Raw genomic sequence first — 27,590 nt, 5'->3', positions numbered from 1 at the left:
AAGGGTTGTTCATATATTGTGAATATAAGACCCTAATCATATATATAAATTGCAAATATTTTTTCCCACTCCATGGGTTGTCTTCACTTTCTTTGTAGTGTCCTTTGAAACACTAAAGTTTTTAATTTTTATAAAATCAGTCATCTCTTTTATCACATTTGTTTTCATATCTATGAAATCGTTGCCTAACTGAAGATCATAAAGACTTATTCTTATTTCTTCTAGGTTATTTTAGTTTCAGCTTTTACATTTCAGTCCCTGATTTAGTTTGAGTTCATTTTTATTTATGGTGTGAGACAGGGTAAAAATCATTATTTTGCATGTGGATACTCAATTGTCCCTGTACCATTTGTTGAAAAGATTGTTCTTTTCTCATTGAATTACCTTGGACCTTTTACCTTGAAAATGAACTGACCATAAAAGGTTAGGGTTTATTTTTGGACTCTCAATTTTATTTCATTGATCTGTGTGTCTATCCTTATGCCATCTTATTGTTTCTTGATTTTATAAGGATCCATTTATCCTTAGGGCATTTAAAATCGCTGACTTTAGGGGCTGGCATAATTTTCCCATTTTTCTTTTTGTCTGTTGCATGATCTTTTACATTATTCATATTTCTGCTAAAATGCCACTTGAGCATTTGAAATATCATCTCCTGGCTATTCTCCTTAAAATGGCTCCACATTCCTGTCCCATCACTCTTACCTTTCCTGCTTTATTTTCTTCACAGCTCATCTCACTCTTTGAAATTATTTATTGATTATGTATTTAATATGTCTTCCCCACTAGAAGGTAAGTTCCATGAGGGCAATGATATTTTATATGTCTGGAAAAAGTGCCTGGCACTTAGTAGGGAACCAAAAAGTATTTATGGAATAAAGGCATGAATCATGATGACTATAACAATTTTTGTTTTCAAAGTTATCATGGTTTTTCCAAGCAGTTAACTGCATAATTGAAGCATTCCATTGAACAACTGGCATACCTTCTAATAGCTCATCACATGTTTTAAGAAGGAGCCACTATATACTTTTGACAATGCATATTTGAAAATATCTTTTGTCGCATATGCATATATTTATTCAAACAAAAGTTAATTGAGTGCCAGCCATTGTTCTAGAGAGTCAATGAAGACATAGATATGAAATAGATATAGATATATCTAGATATCTAAATAGGTAATAGATAAATAGATAATAGATAATAATATCTATTTTATAATAGATATAAAATAGATATGATTCATAGAAGTGATTCAAGTATCCTACTTGCATAAAAATCCATGTGGATGTGGCCACCTCACTAGAGCTACTCTATGATAATACCCTTAGGAGTCAGGCCTAGAAATGGCCTCAGAGGAGAAATGTTCTTCATTACAAGGTTCCTTCTGGATCCTTCAACAATTAGCAACCTTCCAATAGATCAAAACCTCACGTTGAATTCCCATCAGTATCGATTTTTTAAAATTCTGCTTGCTTCACTTCCCAAAAAGATTTTTAAACTATATATTTTGGGTTTTTTTTTAAGTAAAAGATAAGAAAAGTCAATTCTTCTACAACAAGTAAGCAATCTTCCCCTTGATTTTTCATCAAGCAGGGCTATTGATTATAAGTAACCCAACCTAATAAGACTTAAGCAAAAAAAAAAAAAAAAAGATTTAAACTCATATACTGTTAGCTGAAACTTCAGGGATGGGCAAGCTACAGATGAGGCTGAAAGCTAGGTTCGTGACTTCTTTCAGTGGGTTGGTTCCCATCTCATGGTAGAAAAATAGGTCAAAAGCTCCAGACACTCTCAGATTTAAAACCAGATGGAGAGAAAGGAAGATTCTTTCTCCTGGAAATGCTGGTAGGCATCTCATTACTCCTTTTTGATTGGATCACCTCCCCATCCTGTAAACAATCCCATTTCTAGAGGATACAGTGCTTTGTTTTAGGCCTAGATAACATGATGCATCCAAAGCATACAGGCTGGGAATAAAGAAGTAGGTGGCTATTCAAAAAGAGATTGAGGTTACAGCCACCAGAATTAGGATGCGTGGATCGTGGGCAGCAAAAGCAACAGGTATCCATTCAAAGCTTTTCTACACGCTGCCAGGAAAGAGAATCGTAATTGGAACATATCATAATAAACCAGCTCATTACAGCATCACAAAATATTTTTCTGGAATGCAATCCCCTAATCCCGAATTATACCTCCCAACACACACACACACACGCACATTTTTTGTACGTACACATGTACACACCAGTGCTACCATTTCCTTTGTTCTTGCCAGAGCCTTGCAAGACCAACTCAGATAACTACCTTCTAGAGATTATATATTACGACTTCGCAGGACCTCACTGCCACATTACAATCCATTTAATCCTAGACCTCTCTAAAATAAGGCCCAGCATGTTAATTAGAGCAAGATGGACGCAGGCCAGAAGCATGAAGTAAAGTCAAATGATGGAAGCAGAGTCTAAAGAAGCAAATACACCCTTGACTTCAAGGCTGTCATTTATATTTTTGGCCAGAAATTTCATTCACTGATACCAATATCTTAATAGAAAACAGAAACACTGATTTTCACTAAAAAAGCTATTTAGTAGCCTCTCAGTTCTGACCTTTTGCGTTTCCTCTTTGCCAATCCTCTTTAGTTTCCGACTGCTTCGTGGCTGTGAGGTATTCTCTCTTCTTACATTTTATGGCCCTGTTACCAGGCAGGTGGAACGCGTTATATGTGGGATGAATACTCTCTCCGACATGCTTTATGGGACACAACAGTCGCAACACAACCCATTAGCCATACCACGGCATGCCCAAGGGCGGTCTAGCTTCAGACCAGAATTTATGGTTGTTTGTCACATTTATAAAACCACAGTGTCATCTTTATTATTTCTATTATTAAAGAATATATTGAGGCAGTTCTTCATATACTTGGCACATATGAAATTTGTTTCCCTTAGATTTTTAGTGCCTTCAGATTGACAGTAATATAAAATAGATATAGTCAGTACCTTGAAGGAGAACCACTAGAAAGTACTCTTGGCAATTTACTCTGTAAATAAAATCTGTTGCATATGTTTCCTTTCAGGTTTTATAGTGGCCTGGGGAACGCCAGCAGTCTATACCCCTTCCATATATTTCTCTGTGCAATATGAGGTTTTCACATTAGAAAGATATAACCCAAATTTCAAATAACTTAATCGGAAATGTGCAGATATATGGGGAAGCATGAAAGTAAAATGTGAAAATCATATTAGTTCCTTTCTTCCATTTTCTAATTAACCACTAATAACGAAAAAGGATTACCAGGTAAACTGAAGGTATATTGAATAAAGTTAAACTATTCCTTTGAGCTACATCGAAGCTATTATATGTTCACATCCACAGATGGTGAGCCGTATAAATACAAAACTACTATAAACTGTAGTTGCTATTACCCTATGATAACTAGTTTTAACAAATCTAGCTCAATTAGAGGAAAAGTTATAATTAAACGTATCTTTTAAATAAAAATATGGGAAAGTACTTATGGTAATTGCAGTTATTCATAATCTAGAAACTATTCATTAAAGACTCTACCATAAAAATCACATTAGTGGATAGTGTTTTGCCCTTGTATTGCAAGTGAACTATGTAATAGTTAAACATTATATTTATTATTATGAAATATGAGAGTAAATTAAGGATAGTCTCATTAAATGGCCAAACCTAATTAATACAGTTCCCAGCGACTCATAATATATGCTAATTAAGCCAAGAACAGTACTCAAGTTTGCTCTGAACTAAGAAGTAGAGATTAAAAGTATCTTGAAAATAAAAATATAGAGAGTGTTTGGGCATTTACATTTGTCTACAAGCAAATTAATAGGCTGACTAAGCAAGACTGCTGGGGGAAACATTAAACTACTTAATAAAGCAAACATCCCAATCATCTTTAAGAACTTTCCCAGTTTATATTTATATAAATACAAGATATCTGTCAATGTATTTCTTTAGACTTTTTTCTTAACTCCTTATGAATCTTTTGCCTGCTAATCTCTGGTAATACTTGGCTCCCCTAATTCCAGTACTTGTTCTGTCCTTAAAAGTTATAAAAGTGGCTTGCTTTCTTTCTTTCTTTCTTTCTTTCTTTCTTTCTTTCTTTCTTTCTTTTTCTTTCTTTTTCTTTCTTTCTTTCTTTCTTTTTCTCTCTCTCTCTCTCTCTCTCTTTCTTTATTTCTGTAACCAAAGTGTATGCGCCCTCTGGGGTCCCAAGTCTTTTGATCTTGGGTCACCTCATCACACTTAATATGGAAAACTAGCATTTTCACCGTGATCCTCATACATATCCCAGCTCAGGATCACCATCAATTCCTAGCTTTGTTACCGCCTCCCGAAGTCATTCCTGGCAATGATTTCCCTTCTGCTGAATTCTCGATCTACATTTTGCATCCACTCTTAAAACCCTCTCTCAGCTTTACTCCAGCCTTCACGTGAGGTGGACCTAACTTGGGGTGCCATCATTTCCCCATAGGTCTCAAAGCACAAAACTCTTGTGTTTAACAGGCTTTCCCTGATGGTTTAGGGTTTGGGAAGATAATACAGCACAGAACACCAGAATTTTAGCCCTCATGGTCATAAATATTTATTGACTATTCCCCAGTCTCCATATTCTTGACCTCTTTCTGTTTTCAGTGCACTCCTCTGTCTTCCAAGGCTTCTAACTGCCTCTCCAGGAGCTGCTGCCAAACCCAAAACTTCTATTACTGAGTATTACATTCTTCCTCTGTTCCACCTTCACTCAAACTATGGTCAAAAGTTCTCCCCTTTCTCAAAATAAAAGCCCTGCTATTCCTAAACAATAGAATCATCTGCCAACGAGATGAATTGTACTACCCTCCTAGAAAGCAGTAGCAAATTATCTGAATAGTCGCATTTTCCCTCAATGTATATTTGCAAATTTTCTTCCATTTATTCATACTGTCCTTTCTAAGTGGCCAGAATATATGTGCATTTAAAAAAAGTAATTGAAATAATGTACAGTCTTGTTATTGTTATAAAGCTTTTAATTTTCAAAAACTGCTAATCAGAGTGTATTTCTACACACAATAATGAATAAATACTTACTAATCTCTGCTTGCCCAGGTAATTTCAAGCTAGTTTCAATCATAACTTATTGCCTATAGAAGCACTAAATATTTTGTCTTTTGTGTACTAACATAGGCTAACCCTGAGAACTTCATTGAAATGTAAATCTTTTCTACTGTAATGTTATTTGAAGATGTTTAGCTTTGATATATATTTGATCACATTTTTATATCTTTTTTACATAGTTTTGTGTGAGAATAGAAAAGAATCCTGGCCTTGGATTTAGTATCAGTGGTGGAATTAGCGGACAAGGAAATCCATTTAAACCTTCTGACAAGGTAAGAAGTGAATTTCTTATTGACAGTTTTAATTAGAAAAACACTGTATTTTACTGCAGAAAAAGAAAGGTCAGAAAAAAATTGCTGGACTTCAAAAAATTTGTCCAGCACCACAGTGCTTGACAAATCCTAAGAATAGGGCAAAAAATGAAGCATTCTCTTTGAAAGGAGAGTTGTTTGTTTTTGGCTTTGTGTTTTGTTCACAATTGTATATATTTTTAAAGAAACCTATACAGGCAATTTGTAACAAATTTTTCCAAAAGTTTGCTTGCAGATCAGTTATGTTGGGAAAATGTTTCCTCATGGTAACAGAATGATTAAATAATGCTTTGTCGCCAGGATCAGGTGATTAAAATCTCTTTAAGGAATATAAGGAATGTATATGAAGCAGTCCTATATAATCAGGGGAATGCCAGTTAGAATGTCTGTGCACCAGAAATACTGCCTTTCTATTTGGAAATGATGTTGAGAATAACCATTCATAGAGTGAAATTAAAATATTCTTAGTTTGGTAGGACCAAGTGTTTACTTAATGTTAACAAATTATCCATCTACTTTAAGGCAAAGAGTATGAAAGTTCAAAATTATCAGAAACATATACTTTTAAAAGCCTCAAATCATTGTTTTATTCATCTTGACCCTTCTCTTTGTCTCTAGTCTCACCTCTCCACAAGTTCTTCCAATGAAAAGTTAATGACCTTATCATTCTTAAGATAGTTGGAATCCAAAAGACATATTTTCTCTCCTTTCTCACCAGCATATACATCCTTTCATTGTATTTCTGGAAGGCACAGGGTAATAAATTTTTAAGTTAGGGATGGACAGACTGCTAAATAGTCAAGAGGTCTGAATGCTGTTGCTTTTCTGCTGTTATTTTCAACTGAAGGAGAGAGTAAATGCAAGGCTTTAAGATCATTGCCTGTAATTCTTCCACTATGACAAATATGAACATTTTATAACTATTAATTTAACTTCTAATTTGTAACATTTTGATGACACTGAACTACTTCTATGATATTATAATTTGCTCTTTTGGTTAAATGCAACAGATATAAAGCTCAAATTGATAATGTGTCCACTGAAAGATTTCCCCCTCAAAAGCACTCTTCTTCGCCTGATTACTCTCTAAAGCACTTCACAATCTGAAAAGTGAGTCTCTATTATTGCAAAATTGATGAGAGTAATTAAAAGTTCCAGATCTGCAGAAGCCTCTCAAGACTGCTCTTAATTTATTGACCACTTTTGATGTCATGCCAAACATATGGTGGATGTTTAGTTAAAAGTGTAGAGAGGATCTAAAGACATTGGGTTTGCCAATTATTACATGAACGTAATTCACTCACAAGGAAAGGGATTAATCTCTTGGGAATTCAGTTGCATTTCTTTAGCCCAGTGTCCCATTCTTGTAGTGGTAGCATAATATTTAGAGTAGAACCCAGTGCCCAAAGTAACCAAAAATGCTAAACAGTAAGAAAGTGAAAAGGAACTTAAAAAAATACCCCTCTCTCCAATACTGAAAAACACGCTGCTTTTTCATAAGTTGGCTAATTCACAGCTGAGAGTGAGGAGAACCAAATTAAACAGATCTTTACATTCAACAGCTATTACCTGAGTCAGAGGTGGGTGCTTTTTGAGGAGTCCTAGTCAAGCAAAAGCTAAATTTTAATATGATACGTATTCTCTTCCAATAAACACCTCATGGATTAGAAGTATTCTCAAAAACCACACTATAGGGGATCCCTGGGTGGCTCAGCGGTTTAGCGCCTGCCTTTGGCCCAGGGCGCGATCCTGGAGACCCGGGATTGAGTCCCATGTCGGGCTCCCGGCATGGAGCCTGCTTCTCCCTCCTCCTGTGTCTCTCTCTCTCTCTCTCTCTATCATAAAATAAATAAATAAAACTTAAAAAAAATTTAAAAACCACACTATATTATTTTACTTACTGCTCATGAATGTTTGAATCCTTTGCAGTATCAGTCAAAATTCTAAGTATCCAAGATACTTGAATGTCTCTGAGACATTGAGGATTTCACATATAAGGTAAACAGTAGATTTATTCCATCCTCTTTATTACAATTGATGAGAGCTGTTGTTTCAGCCAACTGCCAAGGACCATCGTGAGATAGAATCCAAAGTGATTACCTGCTATCGAGTTGGACAGAGAAAACATGCAGTGTCAAGTAGTCACCCCAAAAGCCTGGGAATATGGGCTGGGAATATGGGAATGGGGCAAAAGTGAGCTCTCTTGTTCAGTCTGACAGAAGTTCCCATTTAAAACCTGAGGTAGCATGAGTTTACGCAGAAAATACTTAAGACAGTCTGAAAGTTAACTGAGGCTTTAGGGGGAATTCAGGACTGAGCCAGACATGGGGACTGTTTTGTACTGGACGTTGACAGCTTCTAACAGCACCTGGTCTTACAAACTTAACTCCTCTCAAAGACCTCAAGTTTGTCCCAATCAAATATGGTGTCCTGGGGCTAAATGGGCAGAGCACGGTCAGTCCCGCAGCTCACGTCACTGTCAGAACAAGGTTTAATGATTGAACAGACCAGTTCACTTATCATGCAGTTCATTATTTGGGGCTCACCTCCAGGTTACAACTGCTTTTACGTACTTGGAAAGGGAAAAGTGTAGAAAACCAGATGAAAAATGGTCCCACATAATGCCTGCCTCTGCCCTCCCAGGGAAGTGGGTGGAAGCCATGATCTGGTCTATTATCATAGGGAAACATTGCTGTCAGGAGAGCCATACACTGCGGAGAGATGAAAGATTTTGATCTAACAAATCTGATGATAATAATAGTAAAAGTAATAAAAATAACAGCCTTTTATTGAGTACCTGTAATGTGCTGGTCACTCTATTTGGCTCTTTATATACATATACTTATCTGATCTTCATAACAACTTGTATTAGTTGAGTATTATTATCCCTCGTTTTGCTGAGGCCCAGAGGGGTTAATTAACTCATCCAAGGTCATTTAGGTGATCTGTGGCAGACAAGATTTGAACACAAATTGATCTGACTCTAAGTCCTTTTCTCTTAATAAGCACTATGATGCATGCCTCTATCTGCAAATGCCACTTAGCAGAAGAGCCACATGATGAATTTATACCCTGTAGAGATGAAACTAATATGATATTCTAATATTGAAAGTATTACAACGTCCTCTAATTAGTCATAGTCTAGATATTTGTTTCAACAAGTCCTTGGAAGTCAGCATGTATTCTCTATTGAACCTAGATAATTAGACGCAGACTGTACACAGTGGATTACTAAGCAATTATATATAGCTTTTAGACTAAGGTATCATGATAGTGGTGATTCTGCCAATGGAACAAACCACAATAATCTTGGCCTATTTTTGAATGTTCATGGGATAATAACTCGTGTTGGCAAAATTCACATAATTGACCAATACAATTTCCACTGAAAATTGTTGTTAGAAAGAAGAGACTGGATTAAATGGATGACTGATACCACGTTGTTGTAGTGTCTTCATAAGTCATAAGACCCTGAAGATGAGTGGGTTTTTAATGATGCATTCTCATAGCTCATCGTTCAGGGGTTGATATCCCTCCTTGCCTCATTTAAGGAGGAAAGACTAAGCTCCTAAAGTTAAAAGATATTTAAGAAAACTCATAGCCCCTTTCTCTATATGCTCTGAAAGCATAGTACTGAAGAGTCCCATGAAGAGCATCTGGTCGTAGCATCAAAACGGAAGCTATGTTACCGGTATCCCCAAAACACTTGACATCAGGACGTATACATATTGGGGCATTGGAACCAAGCAATCACTCATTCTCCACAGTTTTAGCATAATAACCACGTTAAGCAGATGTCACAGAGCCTACCCATATTTCCACTGATTTGGGCAATCTGCATGTAGACACGGAAATGGTAGGAGGAAGAAATCCATGTTCTTAAAATGTTTAAATATCTTAAACATTGGTACAGGTAAAATCCCAAGCCCAGAGTCATGGCAAATATAAAATATAATCTTCAATAAACCCTACATAAATATCCTGGAATTTAGAGCATTGTACTATACTTCATCCTGACTTCTAAAAGACTGGCTCCAGATGCCGAAACAGCCAGCAACAGGGCCTAAACACTTTTACACCCTTCCCTCCTCACCTAGAAAAACAATGGAACATTTTTTTCTTTGTGTGGAGCTGGGTATTGCATCAAATAAAAAATGTTATATGATTAATGTTAAGAGAAGAAGGATTAGAGGTGCAGAATTGAAGCATTTACTTGATATCTTACTCAGGAATAATAACACCCGGAGGAAAACACTTGGCAGTGGCAAGTTAGAAGATGCACAAAAATGATTTTCCAGGTTTGCTCAGCCTCACGGCACTGGGTGATTCATAAACAAAAGTTGCAGGAGATTTGCTCTTGACTTATGAGAAAGGCACATGCTGTATGCCTACTTCTTGTCATATATTCTTCATGGATATAAAAATCAAGAATAGCAAACACATATGTCTAGAACTCCGCACAGCATACGATTTACATTCACTGCATAAATATGAAACTGCGTATATTTCCTTTATTTTGTACAACTACTAGACACATATGATTTACTTTCTATATTTCTAAAATAATTTTGTAATATAACTTATATATCTACCCCCTCCTTAATTCTACTTCAAGTGATTTTGTAATGCAAAGTAATTTGGAGAATCTATGAATTATGTGAGAATAACATTCAGGAGCAAAGGATAGCGATAATACTCTTTATTTACATACTGCATTTTGGACTAAACATAGGAAGGGTGTTAAAAAAATTTTTTTAGATATAAAACTAAATTTTCATTTTATTTATTTTTTTAAGATTTTATTTATTTACTCATTCATGAGAAACAGAAAGAGAGAGGCAGAGATAGGCAGAGGGAGAAGCAGGCTCCATATAGGTAGCCCAACGTGGGACTAGATCCCGGGTCTCCAGGATCAAGACGGCGCTAAACTGCTGAGCCACCCAGGCTGCCCATAAATTTTCATTTTAAAAATTGTTTGTAGATTTTCTTTTTTAGGGGGTGGGGGTGAGGTAGGAAAGGGGCAGAAGAAGAGAGACAGAGAGACAGAGAGAGAGAGAATCTTAAGCAGGCTCCACACCCAGCACAGAGCCTGACACAGGGCTTCATCTCACAACCCTGAGACCATAACCTGAGCCAAAACCAAGAGTTGGACACAACCTTTTGAGCCACCCAAATGCCCTTAGATATAAAACTAATTTTTAAAAAATAAGTACCAAGCATAAATTGTTTTAAAGCATAATTGATTATTTCAGCTGCATCTTAGTCAAATTGTAATTTGAGGTTCAGAATGCCACTTTGAGGACATTAAAAGTGAGATTTTTAAAAAATAAAAAGTATATTTTTTTCATATTCTGTTCTTTGTGTCAAAAAAAAATCTTGAGAATCTATTTAGAAATATTGATAGAAATGTACTCCTCATAATCTTCTGTCAATAAGATTCCCACAGGGGGGCACCTGGGGAGCTCAGCGGTTGAGCATCCGCCTTCAGCTCAGGGCGTGACCCCGAGATTGAGTCCCGCATCGGGCCCCCCGCAGGGAGCCTGCTTCTCCCTCTGCCTGTGTCTCTGCCTCTCTCTGTGTGTCTCATGAATAAATGGATAAAATCTTAAAAAAAAAAAAAAAAAAAAAAACACGATTCCCACAGGTATTCCACTTACATGAGACTTTTTTAAAAGGCATGGCACTGTGCTTTAGACAGTTGGATAATGCAGCTTCCAGACATTATAATACAAAGAAGACAAGACATGGACTCAGCTTATAAAAGAATATAATAAAACTCAACACAAGCTTGGTTCTTCACAAAAAAAAAAAAAAAATCACTGGGGCATACATGTGAAAAATATAAGGCAATGAAAAAGCACCATTTGAAATAAGAACACCAACTGAAATGTTTTAATTAACAATATATTTAGAAAATCACTGGAATTAAGTTGCTATCACTGTGTGATATTTTATAACAATCAGTAAAATACTGTTCAATAAATTGAAGCCCAAGTACACGGCTACTGTATTAGCAGCTACATTAGTCTGCTAGAGTTACACATTATTTATGTTCCATCTGCTGCATCATTTTACCCATTTGGCATGGAACAAAGTGAGTAAAATAAGCAGGGAGAAAATATGGGAAAAGATTTAGAGACTTTTAAGTTTGTTGACATTTACTGAAAAAGCACTAGTCACTTCTCAGTCAAAATACGAAAGCGCTTAAAATTAATTCATAAATAGTTCCTTACATAATGACTAACAAGAATTGACAAGCCCATCAATGAAGGAAAGTTCATTACTGAGGGTCAAAAAGATCTTGGGGAAGTGTGAAACCTTTTTTCATTTATGAAGTTACTACTACATGATTTAAGTGGTATTCCAGGGGCCGCGTAGTATTCCTACTTTCTTGCTTGAAAAGTGTATAATCCAAAGTCTATAAACCAACTAGAATTCTTGGAAATATGAGAAATAAGACAAAAATAAATAAATAAAAAGGAATAGCTACGCGGTCTCTGCCTATAGCAATATTTTCTAAATTTTTTTTTATCCACGTAACATTTGAGATATATGTCAATAATTTGTATTTAATAATAGTATCATCCACTTTTCCTCCGTTCCACCCCCAAAGTTATTCCGTACTGACTCTGGCCTCCAAAGAATCACTGGAAAGCAAAATATAGACTCTGCATATCTGTACCAAGCAAGAAGATACCGCAGAGCTCTAATTTTTGTAGTTTGTACTTGTGTAAAGTCAGTTCCCCTAGGTACAAAGCTCGAGCTGGGGATTGTTGTGCAAGTAGTTAACTGAAGAAGTGCTCTCGGGTGAAACCTAAAAGGAGTGATGGGTGCAAGGTAGGGCAGGGGAGAAACTGACCAGAGATGCGGAAGGCCTGGTGCAGAGTGCTCGGGTGATGGACGGTACCAGGGCGGTGTCACCTTGAAGAGGGCAACAGTCCTTTGCACCCCGGTGTCATGTTGGCTGTAGGACACCCCCAGGGAGGAGGGTATAACCTTCCAAGCCTTTCATAGTAAGTAGGCTCCCAGCTGAGGGTCATTTTCAAGAGAAGTGTCCGATGTGAGCCATTGGCAATACCTGTAGGATACGAGCACCAATTTGGTAAAGGGAATCTGGGCGGGTCCGCAAAAGCATCCAGCACATTATTATGAACACAATAGGGTTTCCTTTCCATCTTTCAGACTGAAAGCACTTTAGTCCTAGACATTCCAATATGCTTGCATCTATGCTTGCACTGCCCTAGGACCTGCATGCTTTCAACCATGGGATCTGAGAAATTGCCAAAGCACCTGGTTCTTCAGTATGGACCCTGAAGTCGACTCTGTTAGACTTTTCACAGTGAGACCCCTTTAAATCAGCTTTTAAATCCTTGTAATTTTTCTGGTTAATATTTTTCGTAAAAAAAAGGGGGGGGCACTGCTATATTATAAGAACATAGTCCTAGTTTCTGTAAGAGATAATAACCACCAATTGAACCAAATCTGTGTTCCTTGGTAGCAAAAGAAAAGGTTTGCAAAACTAGATCAGAAGGAGGAGGGAAGTTTGGCGTCAACACCCTTAGGTGGGGCGGAGCAGGGGGCCGGGGTGGAGGGGGGCGGAGGGGGGGGAACCAGGTAACAAGAGATAAGATCATAGGAATCTAACACAAGTGAAAAAAGAAAACCAAATAACTACAAAACACTTTTATTGTGTCATGTTTCTCTTTTGAGTGTGTGAAGAAATCATGTAAAACTCAAAGAGCTGATTCTTAAATTTTGTAAATTCTCCCTTAGAATTCTTCTAATAGATTGGGGGAAAGCCACAGACAGATGAGGACAGATTTCCAAGAGAGACTAAGACAGGTTAACCTGAAAGTCGTAGAACTATGCCAGAAAATTAGACTCATAGGTCAGAATTCACAGTGTGTTATATTTTTAAATAAAAGATTAGCTTATATTCAGGCCATGTGCCTTCTGGGCATCGAGCACGGCCTCCCGACCTCCTGAGTTCACTGCCACCTCTGAGCAGAGCGTCTAGCGTGGTCCAACTATACAATGATGTGTTTTTGCTACTAAATAAAACCACAACTTAAGTCTAAAGGGATCATAGTTTGACTGAATATAGCTTCCAACAAAATAATTTTTCACTGCAAAAACCTTATTTTAGCAAAAGTGGCAAAGTTTTCTCTGAATTCTTCACTTTTCAGTTCATTATTTTGAAATAGTGTCAAAAATTATGCCATTGAGGAGGCTTTGGGGAACCCTGCCGTGATGATAATCAGAAAGCTGATTACCAATACCAGTTTAGGAATTGCTACAAAGAAGAATCCACAGCCACCTACAGTCCCCCCACTCCTGTTTCTAATAGTTTTTACTATTTTAGGCTATATCTGAAGCTGAAAAGAAAACCCATGGGGGGCTCTGACACAATCAGTAAACTGTATGAAGCTCAGCAATCCAAATATTCACTCCCAGTCAAGGTGGCACAGTAAAGATAGGCTCTAAAGAATCCGTGAAATAAAAGAAATGAAAAGATTTTTTTTAAATTTTTTCCAAAGAGCCAAAAATCTGAAAAGACAATATGGAAGGAGTATGATCATTTACCTTTAAAAGAAAATATGAAAATCAAATGAAAAACATCTCTTTTTTTAGTCTCAAGAATTTCACTAAGAAATGAACAGGAAGCCAAGGCACTTTCAGTCACAATGAACAGACATCCTGGAGATGTTTCACGATTAGTTAGTAACTGGGACCCGGGAGCAATTAATAACAGGAAAATTATAATTATAAAGTAACCAAAGTCAGACATAATTTTAACCCTGACACTCAAATTTCCCCCAAAAAAGAGTAGTGCATCATGATCAGCATGAAACTATAAAAAATATTCTAGTAGTCAAGGTGTCATTTCCTACAGGAATCTCAAATAAAAGGGAAGAAAGTAGCTTACTTTTGGGATGCTTTTGGCAAGTCAGAAATGCAGTATCTTGAAAACTATATAAATATATTTATATATTTACTTATTAAACATATATAGTGTGTGTATATTTATTTATTGTCTATATTGGTATACATAATCTATATTTTTCAAAAATTTGGCTACTAAACCAACCAACCAAGCCTAAAGGGCAAACAATGTAGACTTCGTCCACTAGGACCATCTCCATTATATTGCCACTAGGGTATCTGCAATCGTGTAGTCATTTCCTATAGGTTTTACCAGTCTCCTTGTCGCTCCAATGAACTTTTAATACGTTTTTTTAGGAATGCGGCCAAGTGATTTCTTTGTTAATGTTTACTTTAAAATGTGTGAGAATTTAATGAATAAATAAACACACTATACATATGTTTATATATGCTTATTCCTTTAAACATCCTTTAAACATTTATGTTTATTCCTTTAAACATTCCTTTAAACATCTACGCACAGAAGTGCACAAGACTTCTGTGCAATTTTAGAGGACTTTGGTCAATTGTCTTTTGAGGCTCAAATTTCCTAGGCTTCTAAATGATTCTTTCTGTTCCTGTCCTGTGAATTTAACATTTCATTGTTTTGTCAGCTAAGACTCGTTAATACACAGAAGCTCATGCTCACTGCCGAGGCCCCTTCTCTCCGTCTCTCTCCCTCCCCACTCTCCGCTAGTTTCTAACGGCCATGTGGTAAATCCTCTTCTTGTGCCACATATCGACTCCTCGGTTATTAAGGTAGCAAATTGTTCAAAGCCGAAGATTTGACACTCAGTAATTAGTCTGAAAATATTTTGTGATCAAAAAAAAAAAAATTTCATGATCACACTTCTGATTCCCAGAGAAGGGAACTACTGATGATACCTTTATCCTTGATGTGTCGAGTCTTCCACTAATCATGGGAGTCAAGTCAATTCTACGAGCCACAACACAGCTTCAGATTAATTTTGCCCAACCCATGAAAACAAAAAATTATTTGCATACTTTTGGCAAAAAAAGAAACAAAACAAAACAATAACCTTTAAAATCTCTTGAGTTTATAACTGGGTTTGCTTTTCATGAGTCAGTTTTCCCTCAGAAACCCTTTTTGAACTTTAGTAATTATATGAAAGCATAAGGTACTATATTTTATGATATTTAATGAATGTGTTCTGAATAGTAATGATAAGAGTATGCAATTTTTGTTTGAGATATGGCCTTCCTAGAAACCAATTTCTTAGCATCAGCTCCAGCCAAGATTTTTCAGAATTTTAAAGAAAAGCATATTTCAGAAATTGAAGTCGCAGTTCCCTTAAGACAAGTTCTATTTTGGGGCCTACATTCACAATAGCTGAGTCTGTCAGAGCCATTCACCTTCATCATTAAAAAGCTATATAAAGTTCCTTTCTCCTCTAACGTGAGAATGTTAAATGTTGGCCTTGTAGACTTTCTGAGTCCATTAAAGTTTATGTCCAGAGGTGGATAGACTAGGTAACCTGTAAAGACAAGGTCAGATCTTAACACTATGAAAAACCTCCCATACTCGCCACTTTTCAAAATCACTTGTGAAAAGTTAAACTTTTTTTAGAAAATCTATTCTGGATACTTTTAGAAAAAAAAAAAAAGACATTAATGACTTGCATAAGGGCTGGTTTTTTAAAAATGGGGAAGAAAAATGACAACAGGTCATGCCCGTTAGCAGCTCCTGTCCAGCTGTCTCCAGATAGGCTTTGGCTCCGACGTGCGTGGGTCCCTCTGTGGTGGGACGCTCTCTGGAGGTGGTGCGAGGGGACAACCGTCGCGCTGAGCATGGGATGGCAGACGTTAGAAAAACATGCTCAGAGATGCCATAAGCCAGGGGCAGCTGTTATGAAAAAGAGCTAGTGCTCCTGACTTGGAGCCACCAAAGCAAGTAGGCCCTGAACGTTCCTAAGAACCATCAGCAGGCCCTCTCGTTGGGACCCATGTCCACAGCTGACAGTGAACAACGATCGGAGGCATTGTCCCTGAGAGCCGCCACTAGAAAACCACAAGTGAGACAGGACTTCCCAGCCCTCCTCCCGCCCTCTGCCCTAGAGGACACGCGGACCCTCTGCTCTGCTGGGCACTCCAGAGAACCTCTGGTGCTGTTGGAGACTCAGGAACTCTCATCTGGGATTTACTGGTTATAAAGCCCTTGGGGTGTCACTCAGTTGTCACACTCTAACACTCGTGGAGGCTACGGTGCGTGCCTGCACGGGTCTAGGTGTCTGTAGATTCGCTCCATCTCATAACCGTGAGGTGTGTGCCCCGCTGCGCCCATGCTGCAGGGGAGGGAAAGTTAACCACACCAAAGCTACTTAGCGTGCCCAGGTTCTCAATAGGACGCAGGCTAACCCCAGGGCTGTGCTCCTACTTCTTACACTGTGGGGAAGGCAGGAGAAAAGGGTCCCCCAAAGATAGCCACCTCCTAATGTCTAGGACCTGTTAATGTGCTCCATCACACAGCAAAAGGGACTTGGCAGGGGGGTGTCAATTATGCACTTTGAGGTAAGGAGGTTGTTCTCCCGGGTCCAGGGGGGCCCAGTCTAACCACCTAGGGCCTTAGAAACGGAGACTCCGCTTGCTGTGGTTGGAGGGAGGTGTGACGACAGAAAAGTGGTCCAAGAGGTGCCCCTTTGGTGGCTCCAAAGGTGGAAAACGGGGACTAGAGGCCCCTGGGGGCTCCGCCAGGGAAAGCGGCTGCCTCGGCTCAGGTCATGACCTCAGGAGGTCCTGGGATGAGCCCCACGTTGGGCTCTCTGCTCGGCGGGGAGCCTGCTCCTCCCTCTCCTCCACTTCGCCTGCTCCTGCTCGCTCTTACTCTCTTGCCCGCTCTCTGTTAAATACGGTGCTTAAAAAAAAAAAAAAGAAGGAAAGGAAAAAGGAGCCTATGTGCCAGCAGCGCGGACCTCAGCTAGAAGCTGGAAGGGGCAGGCTGTCCTGTAGGGATTCCAGAGGATGACCCCGGGGGTGGGGGACCGTCCTCCCCAGGCGACCAGCTCTGCCCTCCAGCTGGAGTTAAGCACCTGCACAACCGAACAGACGAAAGTAATGAGCTGAGCATCAGTCTAGTGAATAGTGACACTGTTCACTTAGAACATTTTTTAAGTTTTTGTTACTATTTTCTTAATTACATAAGCAGTACATGATCATTGCAGAAAAATTAGAAAAGAGAGATAAATAAAAGGGGGAAAATACATATACATATATGAAGTCTCATCACCCAGTACAACCACTGTTAACGTTTAGGAATATATCCCTCCAGATGTTTTCCCACACAAATATACATATAAACATTTCAGCAAAAATAATGTCATAGCATAATAACAGCATCCCACAGTATAATGTTTTATGCCCCGCTTATTTCCCTAAGGACTAGTGTACTTCCATAGCTGCCATCTAGGACTTCACTTTTACAGACCACATATCATACCTTTGTATAAATTTACTGGAACATAGTTCATCAGTTCTGTTATTAGACTTTTAGATGTGGTTTATGACTTTTATCATTACAAATAATACTATGATGAACGTGTGAGGAAATGAATGTTGCAACTTGTCAAGTTACTTCCTTAAGAAAAGTTCTAGAAGTTGAATTGTTGGTTAAAAGTTACACAGCTTTCCAAGGATTCTGATAGCTGTCTGTAGTTTCATCTTTAAATGGAAAGGAAAACAGATTAAAATCAGAAAGATAAAAATCATTCAACAGTTTTAAATTAATAACCTTCATAAAGATCTGAAATATTAAATGATAACACTCATAGAAGTATTTCAACTAGGGCCTTTTTGTTAAACCATTCACACACACATAAAGTTAGTGGATTTAAGTGAGAGTCAAATCCACAAATCAACAAATAAATGTTAAATCGACAAATAAGAGGACTTCCTAAATTACAGGCAATGACATCACAATATTACCTTCTATTAATACTTCTTGGGGACTAAAAAATAATATTGAGTTATTGAAATGCTATTGAAATAGCCTCTTTATTTTTAACATATATTTTATATGAATTATTTATATTTTTAATGTTTTAATAATGGTTGATTTCTTGACTTTTATCTACTATAAGCTCACTGAAGCCAAAAATGACATTCTGTATAACTCTATAACACTAGCAATCAAGGCCTAGCATATGGTAGGCATTCAATAAATGCTTGCTTTATATACATGATTAACAAAATTAATTTGACTTTTTTATAAACTAAATCAGTTTGGGGATTTTGTAACTACGTTGGCAGAAATTTTGTGTTTAAAATGCATATTGGAATTTTCTTGTGTTTAATTTGTTCACATGCATTTTATATTAAAATTTCAAGTAACATACAAAGTAATACTAATTAAGATAAACCAGTATTTATTTGTAATTCTGATAAGGTTTTTAAAGTGTATTCTGAATTTACAATCTGTCAAATAGAAGAAGTTTTCAATAAAGAAAAACTTAAGAGTGATTTCTGAATTATATGAAAGATGGTTTAGTATCATATTTCAAATTATTTAAGAAAGAAATTAAGACTCTGCCATGAGATTAATTTATAAATCATAGGTGCCCCTTAAATCAAGATCAGCTTTTGTTATGCAGGTAAAGATGTTGCTTTTCTTACATTTGACTTAAAAAATGGTGCCTTTTTTTAAAAATACTTTGATAATCTTTGAACCTTACATGTATAAAATGTTTTTAGTCTGTTTTCATTGTTTTCTATGTGAATGAATAAATTTTTGACTAGGCCTAGTTCTTGATAATACAATCAATCCTAACCTCTGTTACTTCTGACTTATAGGGTATCTTTGTTACTAGGGTTCAGCCTGATGGACCAGCATCCAACCTGCTGCAGCCTGGTGATAAGATCCTTCAGGTAAGAGAGATAAAAAGCACTGCTTTCAAATGCCACATTAGAACAAATACGTAACCGTGTTATTACGTCAAGGGACGTGAATTAAATGACTGGCAATAAGTTCTTTTCACATTTCTTATTTGCATTTATGTGGGGGCAAAGGGTTGAGAGGAAAGTCAGAAACAAATTCAATCTGATATAATTCTACATATTCCAGTAAATACTGGAATGCCAAATGGCACATGGTAGATATTCTGCATCCTTTTGCTTCTGTGACTAGTGTTATTTGGTGATATAAAAAGAATTGAAATGTATAAGAATCTATGCATCGCTATCAAGTATATGTAAGAGCAGTGAAGTACTGAAATAGGACATCTGTGAAATAGGATATTTAATTTCTTAACAGTAAGCTTATTACTGTTTGACTACTGTAAAGTGCGTGGTTATATCTCCCTACACCCCCCTTCTCAGATACTTGAACAAAAGTTTAACTATATATAAGGTAACTTATTAAAACGTACTATCTGATGGAAAGGACACTTTCTCTAACTTAAAGTTCTGTATAACAGAAATGGGTCACTCAGCTCTGAAGAGATCTTCTATCTTTTATTTACCGAACACCTTCAAAAAGTTCTAGAGAAGTGGAAACCCTAGATAACGGTATATACATATATTTATATATACATCACAAATATAGCATTAATATTTTATTCTCAGAAATACTTAAAACTAGCAAGATCCTGAAAACTCGAGTTTTCAAAAATGATAATTCTCCGAAAACCATGGGTTGCTGGAACCCATAACAATGTCCACAGTAGAAATAGCATCGAACAGGTTTGAGTCCACTCCATGCAGGCAGAAGACCAAGCCAGCAGTTAATCTTTAGAGTTAAAATATTGAAACAAAAAAGACACAAAATAATCTAAATTTATTTTTACCATTTGTTATGGAAGTTCTATATATTTTATTTCCTAAGTAGCCCTTTGATCTTAAGCATTTTATATCATGCCTATGGTCCTCATAATTGTTATGTGTAAAATGAACTGTGGTTTATATTATATCTGACATCCCCTCATCTTAAAAATTCAACTATTCAATAATTTTATAAATTTCCATGAAAGGCCAAGAGTAAACTAACAATGTAATTCCCTAACAGTAAATGCTGCTGTTTAGCAAAGGAAATGGCTAGTTTTTTCCTCTACTGAATTTCAAAGAAATGATTTTGAATTTCTGAGTCTTAGAAAAAAAATGTAGCCAGCTAATCTCAGATCTCTGATCTATCTGAATTCTATGCCAGTTAGAGAAGCCTTCCATAGCTTGAGACAAGGTTGGGAGTTGCCCTCATCCATGACACAGGTAGCAAAAGAAAGATTTTTCTCTCTGGATTCAGAAAAAAATATATCTAGATGTAGATATTTGTTACACATGTTAAAATGTTATATATCTGTAGACAGGTGAGAGATGACAGATGTTAGGTAGATAGATAGATAAGATAGATAGATAGATAGATAGATAGATAGATAGATAGATAGATAGATAGATAGACAGACAGACAATCAGTTTAGATGAATACAGATATCCTGCAGAAAGGAAATGAGAATTCAGTTAGTGCGTATTCGCAGGATTAAAACACTTTTCTGGCTGGGCCGTTCTAGGATTATATGTGGGGACATGAGGGTTGAGTATTTCTAGCCCCTAAGAGGTATACAGACACAGCAATCCTGAATGCAAGAAGTAGGAAGGAATGATAAACCGAATCAGCTAAAAGCCACAAATCTGCAGAAGAGCTGCACCTGGGTTGGCTCTTCTCTTCACAAATGACCGTGAAAAACATAACATTTTATTTTTGCTCTAGACTCATTTGCATCTAGTACAATAAAATCAAAGTCCATTTTCAGCAAAATAAAAATGCGCAGACAACCTAAGCAAATGAATTACTATATTCGCAGTTCTACTTATACTAGTTAAAAAGCACAAGTGGCAATATACTTTCTGAAAGAGATAAGAATGGCTAATTCTAAACTGAAATCATTGCCAGCATTAGATGCTAAAAGGGCAGATTATATTTCTGTCTCCTTATAACACTACTGGCTCTTTGTTTAAAGAATAATGGAAAAAAATTAGTTATCTCTCATTTAGAAAATCCTTAAAATATGTCCTTCCTGGAGCAAATTTATTGACAAGTCTTTATGACAATGTAACAGCCTAGAAAATAAAGGTAAAGGAACAAAGAAATAAACAAATGAACAACAACAACAAAAACAATGAATGAGCCTAAGCGATGGCAGTTATTGGGTTTGATGTAACCCAAAAGCAAATAGCAGAAGAGACATTGAATAGCAAAAAAGACATATCTTTCCCAAATCTCCTCCAAACCCTAAATTTATTATAGAAGAGCTGTCTCTTTCTTTGTCTATAACTCTTTTCATCCATTACTCTCTTCTTATTCTGTTATGGGATCATGCACTTGTTATTGGAATTACATAAAGAAGTGTGCATTAAGAGATTATCTTAATTAATGTTAATGTTTCTGTCATTTTACTATTCATTTTCCCAGAATAAATACACTATAATCAATGAACATACCCAAGTTACCTACTGTGTTTAGTGAGTTATATAGCTGTAGGACCCTGTGGATGAGGAGCTAGCTCCATGCTGGGAGAACCGATACTTCCCAACCTCACCCTCCTCCTCCTCCATAAAGTCAAATATACAGGAGTGAGAGAGAACAAGTGAAAGCACATGCATTATTTTTTTAAAAAAAGGTTATTAGATTGAGCCATCTGAATTTGCCAATATTTGACCATTTCTGAATATTAATTTCATTGGCTTTACATCATAGTTTCTTTTTTGTAATGTTCTTTCCAGTTAAAAATAAAAATCTATCTAATTTATTACACATTTTAAATTCAAAATATATTAAAATACAGAAAATCCATTAATTTTACTCTGTTGAAAAGATGAATAGATTGAAAAAAAAGAATATATCATACTTGATAGTTAACGTGGTTCACAGTCATAGCCTGAGGCTCATTTTTAAGTATATTACCTAATATATTACATACTATATATATATAAGTATAATACTCTATTATATCACTGTAGTCAAACCTTATCCTTTTCATTTACCTTCCTACCCCCTTCCCCAGATAGGAGCCTCACTTTGGCAGAAGAAGAGAAAATAAATAATTTATAGATATTTATTAACCACATCCAAGTTTTACCAGTTATCAAAACAGATTTTTGTCATATAAACTATACTAATATGATACCTAATTGAAGATTATTTCATAGTCTCTTCTACCATACTACAATTTTAAGGCCAAGAATTTGAGAAAAATGTTTAGACTTCCCAAAAGCATAAATGAAATAGCCATGGATGCCTGAACCTACCGTATACAGATACCCAGTGCTGTGTCTGTATCTGACCAGGAGATCAAACCCTCCTTGCCTGAATGGAAGCTGTACATGTCTTTGAATGACCGGGAGGCATCGTTCACTGCTAACAGTTTATCTTACTTATCTAAAGCTTATTTCTTCAATAACCTCAAAGCAAAGTGCCTCTGAGAAGTCATAATGAATGTCACAAAGTCCATGCACTAAATTTCATGACTTTTGCTCATAAGAAAGGCTTTATTTCATACTTGGAGTCTTGTACCTAGCTTTCCAGACCACCAAGGGGAAAGCCTCTGGATCCAGGCACACAGCCAGAAGCAAGAAGTTACAGTTGGCAGCTTCATGGTCTGGGAAGAGAAAAACTTCTTTTAACAGAACAAAACTCAAAGAGCACAGCAGAGTCATTCAGTATAGACTCCACAGTGTTTCCCAAGAGCATCCCTTATGATGTCTTTTTTTAAAGAATTCCTTAGTCAAAGAAGTTTCAGAGCCACCTCAGACTCTATCCCTTGTTTTAGGATTTCACAATGTATCAAGCATTTCAGAACCTAAGAAATCTTACAAATGTATATGTCCCAAACATATTTGACCATACAGCTCTCTTTACCAACAACATCCATTAACTACCTCCACAGAACACACTGTGGGAAATGTCTCTTATAGAAGCATCTAACTGGGCCCACAGCTTTATCCCACGGTGTTCATGTTCATAATTATCATCATGAGTCATTCAGAATGGGTTAGAGTATATTCATGTCTCTGAATTTTTAAAAATTTCTCCCAAAAAAAGCTACCAAAAAAAGTAGAGTGAGAAATTTTCATTATGGTTAAAATGAAGTGTTGGGACCCTTCAAAAAATAAACTTAAGCTGTTGAAACTTCACTAAAGCATTTCCCAGCAAGGTCAAATGAGTTGATGCTTTACGTTAGCTGATCTTAGGAGGTGGTTGAAAATGAAAAACATCAGAGAGGTTGGTCAAATGAGTTGATGCTTTACTTTAGCTGATCTTAGGAGGTGGCTGAAAATGAAAAACATCAGAGAGGTTGGAGGAAAAGTGGGGCAGAGGGGTCAGTAATCATATAATTCTTAATGTTCAGGGAAATTATTGTTTTTAATAAGACATTTAAAGAATGAGATTTTTAAATACAATTTAATTAGAAGACAACAATAATTTTCACAAATGTGTATGGCTTCATATGCCAGAGTTTCACCGCATATCTTATTCAATTTATGAAGTTCAGTACAGTCAACTAATAAAAGATTGAGTAAACACACATTGCAAAGCAAAAGATAATATTCTACATAATAAGTAAAAACTGGAAAACCAATAAAAACAAGTTAAGTTTCTTAGACTGGCTCTAACTTCCATAAATTGGCTGAAATAAAAATAACAATTAACTCCTATATGGTGTCATTTATATCACACAACAACCCTGCAAGGTATCTACTGTTGACAGAGGCTAAATGACTTATTTGAGCTTCTTCCGTTTATGCAAAACTGATTCTACTGGAACAGACTTTACTGAAAGCATCATATTCATCACATTTTCTATTTATATATTTGGAAAATATATATCAAATGCCACAGTGTACAGAGTATTGGGCCAAGCGGTGTAATATGTAATAAGGAGTGTAACTAAGTCCCTGGCTTTACACAGCCTAGGCTAGGAAGTAGATGTGCTCAAAATCACCTGAGCAAAAAATGAAAGAGGAAGAGAGGAAAGAAGGTGACTTTAAGCACTTAATGAAATCAACTTCTCGCCTGTCTTAAGAGCAAATGCTCTACCCAACAGAGACCAACATGGCTACACAAGCCCCCTGAAAATGAGAGTTTGAATTTTGCAGTTCTGCTCATTTTGCAAGTTTTTTTTTTTTAAGATTTTATTTATTCATGAGAGACACAAAGAGCGAGGTAGAGACACAGGCAGAGGGAGAAGCAGGCTCCATGCAGGGAGCCCAATGAGGGACTCTATCTCAGATAGATCCCAGGATCTCGCCCTGAGCCAAAGGCAGACCCCCAACCGCTGAGCCACCCAGGCATCCCCATTTTGTAGTTGTCTTTTTTTTTAAGATTTTATTTATTTATTCATGAGGGACACAGAGACAGAGAGAGAGGCAGAGACACAGGCAGAGGGAGAAGCAGGCTCCAGGCAGGGAGCCCGATGTGGGACTCCATCCCGGGGCTCCAGCTTGTTAGGGAACTGCTCTGCAAAGGAACGTGGGGAATTCATTTGTTAGAGAGGTTCCTTCAGCATGTTTGAAAAGAAGAAAACAGGCCTTCTAAAATCAAAGCGATTGAATAAGTAAACGTGTCTTCAGGATCACTACGTATTATTAGTTCCATGCCCAAATTCCTAAACAAATAATTGACAAAGTCTTTAGACGCATCTCTGATAGCCAGCCGTGTCTTTTTTGAGCCAGACTTCATGAAACATTCAAGCTGCAATATGTGTGTGCACTTAAGATAGAAGAGAAATCCTTATCTATGTTTGAGTCTATGAAGATTTTTTTAATACTGCAGTAAAAGCCATTAAGACTTCAAATTCTCTCACATTTAAAAAATGAGATGCAAATGGGAACTCTCCAAGAATTTTGAGATATGTGGCTCAGATTTTTGATAGAAAGGAAAATTTTTCAAATGACTTGGCAGAAGGTCAGTGTGGTATCAATTATGCAGCATATTCAGCTCCAAATATATGCCAATATTTAGTGATAGAGTGCAGTGCTCTATCAGATTAAAATTCTGAAGTGAGAACAAATTCCAGGTAGCAATGTGAAACATAATTATGATTATTTAAGATTCCTGCTGTTCCTCGTAATGTCTTGCTGTTGAGATTAAACACCATGAAGGCTTGCCCTTGTAGCTCTAACACGGTTGCTGTATTTTTTAGTTTTCTCTCATTCCAAGAGCTATAGGCCTATATCTGAAGAGATATTACTGTACTAACGTATATCCAGTGTACAAAATACATGTGGACTCCCCCTTTAAATGTTTGTCCCTGAGGGTTTCAATCAACCAATAATCAGACACCTAAGTCCCTAATATCATTTTTTTTTTAATTCTGAAATGCTGTCCTTCTTATTGCATAATACCACCAGCCTTGTGGCCAGGGCTTCTTAGCAATTAGTTTTTAAATTTAGAGCTTTGAATAATAAGGATACAACAAAATTCCTGGGAGAATTACAGCATCCTCTGTAGAATTTCTGTAGTATAAACATCCAAAATTTATGCATTTAACAAAACATTTACGAGAAGGAAATCAAAGATAAATCTTGGAAGGAACAAGAGGATGAAATCGAGAAACCAAGTAGACTTTACAGTAAATTGGTGAGCCATAATTGCAAAGCTCTACTTTTTGCTGTAATTGTAAATATGATATTCATTAACCCTCCATCTTTCCGAGTCTAAATCATGCAAAGGGACAATTAAAAAGCATCTTATGGCACTGATGTCAAGTGCAATTTTAAAAAGGCAGGATATCTCCTAGAAACAATATCAAGATTATACAGTAAAAAGGTTCCTTTATATTTTCAAATGAGCTAAAGCCAGAAACCCATTAATTATATATTCTTGAAGCATAAGATATTCAGAATATCTTTTCTTTCCTCAATTTTTTTTCTTATTAACTTCATTTTAACTTAATATGCTATTTCATTTATTTCTCATTTTTCATGAAATTACTGTTTCCTCTAAAGTACACACATTTTATTATAATCCACAAGACTGTGTTTATATAAAACATGTATGTGACCAACTGTGACAATGTATTTTAAAATTTCATTAACTTAGCATTGATTCTTCAAATCATCTTTTGCACTTATATTACACATATATTCAAAATATCAAATGCACAAATGTAGATTATATACATTTACTTTTCAAAGCACCATTGGATTAATCACCTGCAATCAATATCACCGAGTAGGGGACTTTACTTTCTCAGCCCTTTTTCTGTTCACACACATAAGACAACCACAAAACATTACTAGCTGAAATATTAGGATTCTTCTCAGGTTCATTTTAATTGGAAAAGCCCGACACCAATGTAGTCACATAATTTTCTGATTTCCTGTCTGAACTGCCCACGATGTTAGCCAGAGAGCCAGATTCATTTTAACAAATACAATATAAATTCCCTTTGCTCTTCAGTACTGAGTGGAAGGAAAAGCTTCTCTTGAACTGAGATTCTTCTTTCATTCAAACACCTCCTTCCAACCCCTTCCATCCTGGTTTTGCCAGGCATTGGGCCTAACATAATGTTCCATATCAAGAAATGGCTCAATTCATATTAAAAACTGAATTGCTTTTGGCATCTGGGTGGCTTAGTTTTGGGTACACGTCTGCCTTCAGCCCAGGTCATGATCCCAGTGTCCTGGGGTCGAGCTCTGCATCGGGCTCCCTACTCAGTGGGGAGCCTGCTTCTCCCTCTGCCTCTCCCTCTGCTGCCCCCCCTGCTTGTGCTCTCTCACTCTGTGTAAAATAAATAAAATTTTTTTTAAAAAATTGAATTATCTTAATGAACCTAAAACATTCATTAACAACTTCACAACATCCAATGAAATGAATCATGTGCCAAGTTACTAAGCTGACTTCTGTAATATAAATTCCTACCCAGTCACTAGCTCTGGGATCCTGGATATTTCATATACTGTCACCGGTCCTCACATTTTCATTTTAAAATGCATTTACTTTTTACTAAACAAGAAAAAGAAAGTTCCTTCCTCTGACATTTTGTCCTTCTATTCTTGTAATTTAATGAAAATTCAAGAAGGCAATAGTGAAAGTAATATTAATAGTAGTAGGAAACATTTGATTAGTTTACAGTGTGCCAGGCCTAAGCACTTGACATATATTAACCCATTTAATCTTAAATAGACTCTCTAAAATAATGAGCTTTCTGATCTTTCAGAGTTCTCCTGGTATTTTTTTTTTTGTTTTGGGGTGAGGTTTTTGTTTTTTTTGTTTTTTTTTTGAGATTG

The 27,590-nt window shown here is 36.6% G+C and overlaps 1 protein-coding gene and 1 long non-coding RNA gene across 18 annotated transcripts in view; one reads left to right on the top strand and one right to left on the bottom strand.

Moving 5' to 3' along the window:
- Positions 1–27,590, bottom strand: part of LOC102156099 — an 81,115-nt gene that overhangs the window by 36,478 nt on the left and 17,047 nt on the right. For 8 of the 12 annotated variants that reach the window (XR_005361453.1, XR_005361450.1, XR_005361448.1 and 5 more), the window contains 4 exons: positions 22,873–22,957; positions 17,812–18,032; positions 12,295–12,513; positions 7,337–8,380 (listed from right to left, as the gene is read on the bottom strand). This is a non-coding gene — a long non-coding RNA (uncharacterized LOC102156099). Of the gene's footprint in view, positions 1–4,199; positions 6,178–7,336; positions 8,381–12,294; positions 12,514–17,287; positions 17,405–17,811; positions 18,033–22,872; positions 22,958–27,590 lie in introns of those variants that run through there. The other 4 variants (XR_005361447.1, XR_005361441.1, XR_005361442.1 and 1 more) reach the window with 4 other exon arrangements.
- The window catches only part of LRRC7 (leucine rich repeat containing 7), a 492,235-nt gene that overhangs the window by 457,809 nt on the left and 6,836 nt on the right, over positions 1–27,590 (top strand). For 5 of the 6 annotated variants that reach the window (XM_038541686.1, XM_038541687.1, XM_038541684.1 and 2 more), the window contains 2 exons: positions 5,304–5,396; positions 19,161–19,235. In XM_038541686.1, the coding sequence (XP_038397614.1) occupies positions 5,304–5,396; positions 19,161–19,235 (168 nt within the window). The remainder of the gene's footprint in view (positions 1–5,303; positions 5,397–19,160; positions 19,236–27,590) is intronic. The other variant, XM_038541685.1, reaches the window with a different exon arrangement.

This window comes from Canis lupus, chromosome 6 (assembly GCF_011100685.1).
Source record: "Canis lupus familiaris isolate Mischka breed German Shepherd chromosome 6, alternate assembly UU_Cfam_GSD_1.0, whole genome shotgun sequence".
Classification (NCBI taxonomy): Eukaryota; Metazoa; Chordata; class Mammalia; order Carnivora; family Canidae; genus Canis; species Canis lupus.
The sequence above is the reverse complement of the archived record's forward strand: the minus strand, read 5'-3'. Positions and strand labels throughout refer to the sequence as shown.